We start from the raw sequence: 5,849 nt of genomic DNA, 5'->3' as shown, positions 1-5,849 counted from the left end.
TATTCACATTTTCAGAACATATTAAAAGTTAAATATATACATGTGGATTATTTTTGACCAAAAGTATTCATTTAAAAACAAAGGCTAATATAAAATCAGCATTAGGCACAGCATCTAAAAATGCTTGCTCAGGGTAAAGGGCAAACATAACCATCTCCATAAAATCTGACGAGCTTAAACATAAAAACTAACGTGATGGATTGCATAATCTTATCATATGTCAAACCAATTTCTACATAGGAGGGCAGTTCAATATTTGGTAGTGTTTGCCCTCACTGGGGGGAGTCAGAAAAATGCAGAGGTGGGTGTGGTGTGAGCTCAGCCAGCTGTGAGCAGGTATATCTGCAGGTCTGAGTCCTTCCCTGGAACCAAAGCGCTCACAGCTTCTCCTCCTGCAGGCTCCTGCACCTCCTCATCATGAACTTCCTCAGCGTGCTGTCCTGCCTCGGCCTGCTGCTGGCAGCTGCCGTCGCCCAAGATCCAAAACCCTGCTGTGAGTATAAGGAAAACTCAGTGTATAGTTTTACATCATATCCTCGCCTTGTGTGAAACTGAATTTAAAAAAGCGAATTTAAAAGTTTGACTGTTGCTGCAGGGATGAGGAATAATAGAAATGTGTCCATAAGAGAGAAATAAAGTGTTTATAAGAGAGGAGGGGGAGGACAGTTTGTTATTATACTTTTTTTTTTCTTTGTGGATGAATTAATGATTGTAGATTTTACAGGTAAGTGTTGATTTGGAATTAAAAGTAAAATCTACATCTTTTCCAATTACTTAATGTATACATAATCCTTCAATTAACCAGGTTAAAGTGTCATTGAAATTAGAAGTTAGCCAAGAAGGCAGCAAAACTTTGCTACAGCCGTAAACACAATACAAACAGACAGCTGCCATACACTACATACACAACTCAGGTAAACTCTTTCAAACAGATTTCGATACAAAGTTTAGACACACCCACAGTGATCATAAGAGCTAATTTCTCCATCCTTTAAAATGGACTTGAATTCCCTAATGACATAAGAATAACATAAAGAGAAAGTCTTTTGATTCGTTTTGATTCAGAAAACATTTTACCAGACGTGTGATGACAGGAGAGAGTGAAGGAAAGATTGAGCATCAGTCAGATCATTCCAGGAGGAGGGAGCAGCATATTTAAACTCTTTTTTGTCAAAAGTTGTGTTCTAACTCTGGGGACCAGCATCTGAAGCACATTGTGAGAGCGCAGGTCATGTTGATTTTGTTATATGAGCCTTAAGCTAGAATTTAAGGTAACCTAATTCAAGGTGTATGGCAAGAAGTTGATATACATTTTCTTCTTCTGTCTTATATGAAATCACCAAATGTACAGATTTTTTAATAATTCAATGATTTCCTCATCCACAGTTTCTCCACCGCTGATGAGTGGAGGCTTCTCTGTGGTGAGTCACTGACCTGTCTCACTTCTGGGTGGAGCCATGTCCACGTATCGTCTTTCTCTTCACTCTTCTGCTCTTTGTCTCTATTTTTCAGATGAGTGGCAACGGCAACTTCATGACAACAGGAACAATCAGCTTCGATGCTTATGGTCAGAGGATGCGGGTTAGAAACTATGTGATGAACGGGAATCAGACCTATGGTGTGGACCAGCTCATGCTTTTCAACCAGGTATTTAATCCTGAATAAATGACACACTCAGTGGACTTTGTGTTTTTCCACCTTTGCTGTGAGACTGAAAGAAAATTGAAATGTTCATCTGTTACCAAGACTTAACTGGTACATATATATGTCCCATGAGCTGAGAAGCACCTCCCACATTTCCCAGCATCCCCTCTTTCATTCTCTGCTTCTGGAATACACTCCCATAACCACAAATGATGGTCTCTACTCGAATCTTAGTTTCTTAGCAGTGCACACACTGATGCCAATGTGGTGCTACACGCTTAACCGTTTTGTGCAAAGTATTTTCTACATTGTTTCCCAGCACATCAGATTAAAAGAAAATTACACCAAGGCATGGCTGCAACTAACTAATAGTAGTATTAGTATCAATGTATCCACTGGATTATTTACTTGTTTAGCCTAAAGATAAACAAAAAGTGAAATGTGCCCCATGTAATTGTATTTTTCAAATCACTTGTTTGTGTGACCGACATTAATAACTTTGCATTGATATGAGAGAATACCTGTGAATTCAAATTCAAAACAAGCAATTCAATAATTAATTATCAATATTGTTTCCAGTTAATTTACTCCCCTGATTAATCAACCGGTTCTTTCAGAAACAGCATAGTATAGCATAGAATTAGAAAACACAACATACCAAACAAGCTTTTTGTCTCATGTACACTCTACATGTCCCCAGTTTATCTCAAAGTATGACAATAATATTGATTATAATAATTCTGCATTCAATCAGTTATTGTCAATTAATAATAACAAATAATCATTTTAATTTTGAAAATAAATGGAAACAATAAATGAAAACTACTACAACCACTAACAGATTCTTGCAGAAAGCTTTGTTCAGTGCTCAGCAAATGAAACACAATGAAGACAACACAATACTAAAGACAAAAAACGTACACATGGAAAGTAAAAGTGTTACTGTTCATTCAAACATTTTTTTTATCCAGCAGGCAACAAAGATGGGAAGATCTGAGCATTCATTTCCCGTCTTTATCCTTTCAGAAAATCTATTACGAGATAGACTGGAGCAAAATGTCATGCAAGAAGATGATGCTGGATGACGCCTTCATTCCCATGCACGTGCCCTCTGATGCTAAACTCATGGGTCAGGTATTCCTGGGCTCCTCCTCCTCCTGGGGAATGGGTGTGCTGGTCAACAGCTGGTATGGAAGCCTGCCCAACCACGGTAAGAGGCACCATTGAACCCTATATAAAGAAATCTGTCCCTGTTTTGACATACATGTATCTGGGTTGGTGCTGTTGGACTCATCGGTCCCTGATGCTGAACCTCTGCACTACCAGCGACCAAACTCTGGACTCATGAATTGTACCAGCTGAGATCAGAAATGCTACATCTGTTACTGCTTTTAAATCCCTTCTTAAAACATTGTAAAAACAAAGACAAAAGCTTCAATCTCTGGATGAATTTGAATTATTTTAGGATTTTCATATCATTTTAATGTTGTTTTGTTTTTGCTTTATACTATTTTAAAGATCTTAGTAACTTTATTAAGGAAACTGCTGTACAATTAAAATATATTATTATCTTTAAAATAAAAAGATCTTGACTGTAGCTGATGACAACAAATCCAGCCTTTAACATACTGTCCCACATGATGATGCCACAACTGAAAGCTATAAATTCAGACTGGGTCATAATCTAGAAGTCCAACATGTGTGTAACTATCCCTTGCTTGATCAGCGTTTCCCAACCTGAACCAGTATGACAAATACCTTCCACTCGGAACACAGCCCAGATGATCCCTGGAGGCTGAGCCGAGAGACAAAGCCTGCTGACAATTAGTAAATTGGTTTGGCTGCTCATTAAATTACAATTTCTCATGTCCTTTTTCAACTTGTTAAGTAATGACACCTCGGAAGGTGCTGGGCTTAGTAACGGAGCAAATAATGCCACTTATTTCCACTTCTGCTGAATAATTAGTAAACATTTATGAGTTGTAACTTCTTTTTCGATGTTGGTTGCCCAACATCAGCTCATAACATTATACAACATTCTAATACAAGAGACACAAAACTCTGAATTTATGAAATCAAACTAAAACTTTCTGAACTAGTTGACGTAAGAAAGGGGAAAAAACGGTGAGGAACAATTATGAAGCTTGTTTTGAACAAAACCTTTTTTTTTTGTATTCTTGTGAAGCTAAGAAAAGAGCAAATTCATATTTCTATGAAAATAAATGACATCACATATAACTTCTTGCCCTTAGGCCAGTATTCCACTGTCTTCACTGAGATTGGCTGCATCCCAATGGTCTACAACGCCTACACTCCAGCATCTGGATGGATCATCATCAGGTGAGAACGTCCACTGACAAACCACAGGAGCGAATACTTAACATCACCATTCAACACAATGCTAATGTTCATATTAACACTTTTCTGTCATGACCTTTGACACTCACCCTTTAGCAGCATTCCTTTAAAAACTAAATATTTAATTCCAAGCATTAAATATACAATATTAATATATAATGTATTTACTGAGCAAATTTAAAGTGATTTGCAGAGAAATAAGAATTATAATCAGATTTAAATAATTTGAAATTAAAAATCGATGATGATGAATGGAGATCTAATCGTGAACATTTTAAAAACAAACAGAATGAACAACATGTAAACAGTTCCACAATTTGTGATCACACACACAAATAATAAATCTGTCCTTGAACCTCAATTCAAAACGTCAATGTTGCAACATGATACACACTGTGCTGTTTGCAGTCTGCAATCCAGAAATGTCCCTTCCTGCATGTAGTTGATCTGAGACTTTTAACATGAAACTTGAACTCTGTGGTATTGGCCACATCAAACATCACTCAGTCATCTGTCTCACAAAGTTAAACTCTTGTTCATCTTTCAGCACCTTCAACTGGGTCGTGGGCAACACTAATCCCCAGGATTACATCCCACCTTTCATCTGCGCCAGGGCTAAACTGGAGGAGACGGAGACACCACATACCATCTTCACTGCCTTGGAGTCTCTGGCCATGAAAACCAAGAAAGAGGAGTAAACATGTGGAGCAGCTCACCATGAATAATCACTAATACTGCTCCTAGAGCTAAACTTTAACCAAATGATCCAGTAATCATTAAAAAGAATATAAAGCAAATTGGATTGAAATGATTTCGAAGGTTGCTTTAGCCTGCTGAGCTGCTTTATAGCCACCGGTTGAACAACAACTCATATGTCTATTACACTCTAGACATGTCAAACAACAATGTTTGTATTGACAGAGAGAGAACCTCAATAAAAATCTATAAAAGCATTGAATGGTCCTGTACGTCTGTGGCATTTGAATGAATGAATGAATACGTCAGCAGTAATAACAGGAAAAACAAATGCAACTTAGAACAAATAGAACCAGAATAGAACTCGAATGCACCTCCACCAATTCATCTATTTCCTATGGAAGAATCATTCCACCAGGAATGGGACAAATTATTAAAAGTTAGGACCTTCTCTTCAGAGTTAACTTTTTCAAACCAGACCACAGAAATACTGTTTACAACAGTTTTAGTGTCGCTACACAACATTTCCCCTGACACACTTACAGTGCAGACAAATGTGTGAGACTAAACTTTATGTAGAATACTATGAAGCATGTCTATTTAATCTGACAAAAACATACATTTTAAAGTCACACAAAACTGATAGACGGATGGTTAGATAGACAGACAGACAGACAGACAGACAGACAGACAGATAGATAGATAACTTCTCATTGAGAATTTACTGTAAATATGTACCATACATGTTAGGGTTGCTCATCAGACTTGCTGCTGTGTAATTTAAATGGCTGTTTATGTCTGTTTAAATCCTTCTGTGGCAAAGTGCAGTACTAATTGTCCTACAGCAGATGGCAGCAGCACAACTCTTACTTCATCAGTTCCCACTTTGATTTATGCCTCAAACAAAACTTGTCCTGCATTTTAAGTTAATCTGGAAACAATGTACTTAGTATATCAGTTACTTGAGTAAACTGCACAGCAATGCGTTGTAAAATCAACCCTTAACCACATTTATACACATCTATTCGCAGTATATATAAAAAGTAATATTGGTTTATCACATGCAATAACTCAGTATAATGTAGTTTTAGGTAGAGAATAGGACAATTGTATAGGGAGTTGTGTAAAATAAATATACTGCTTATGGTATT

At 37.2% G+C, this 5,849-nt stretch overlaps 1 protein-coding gene across 1 annotated transcript; it reads left to right on the top strand.

Annotated features, from left to right (window-relative positions):
* The first annotated feature begins 371 nt into the window (after positions 1-371).
* Positions 372-4,955, top strand: LOC117769881 (ependymin-like). The gene is made up of 6 exons (XM_034599094.1): positions 372-493; positions 1,387-1,421; positions 1,513-1,647; positions 2,671-2,854; positions 3,897-3,984; positions 4,550-4,955. Exons 1-6 carry the CDS (start codon positions 418-420, stop codon positions 4,698-4,700), a joined length of 669 nt encoding a protein of 222 aa, XP_034454985.1. The 5' UTR covers positions 372-417; the 3' UTR covers positions 4,701-4,955.
* The last annotated feature ends 894 nt before the right edge of the window (positions 4,956-5,849 follow it).

Source organism: Hippoglossus hippoglossus, chromosome 1 (assembly GCF_009819705.1).
Source record: "Hippoglossus hippoglossus isolate fHipHip1 chromosome 1, fHipHip1.pri, whole genome shotgun sequence".
NCBI lineage: Eukaryota > Metazoa > Chordata > Actinopteri > Pleuronectiformes > Pleuronectidae > Hippoglossus > Hippoglossus hippoglossus.
This window is presented reverse-complemented; position numbering and strand designations above follow the sequence as displayed.

What these genes read in the sequence shown, in the direction of transcription:
- LOC117769881 (XM_034599094.1), top strand. Translation starts at nt 418, where the DNA reads ATGAACTTCCTCAGCGTGCTGTCCTGCCTCGGCCTGCTGCTGGCAGCT. An exon ending in CCAAGATCCAAAACCCTGCT is followed by an intron (nt 494 to 1,386) that starts GTGAGTATAAGG and finishes CCTCATCCACAG; the next exon opens with TTTCTCCACCGCTGATGAGT. An exon ending in TGAGTGGAGGCTTCTCTGTG is followed by an intron (nt 1,422 to 1,512) that starts GTGAGTCACTGA and finishes TCTATTTTTCAG; the next exon opens with ATGAGTGGCAACGGCAACTT.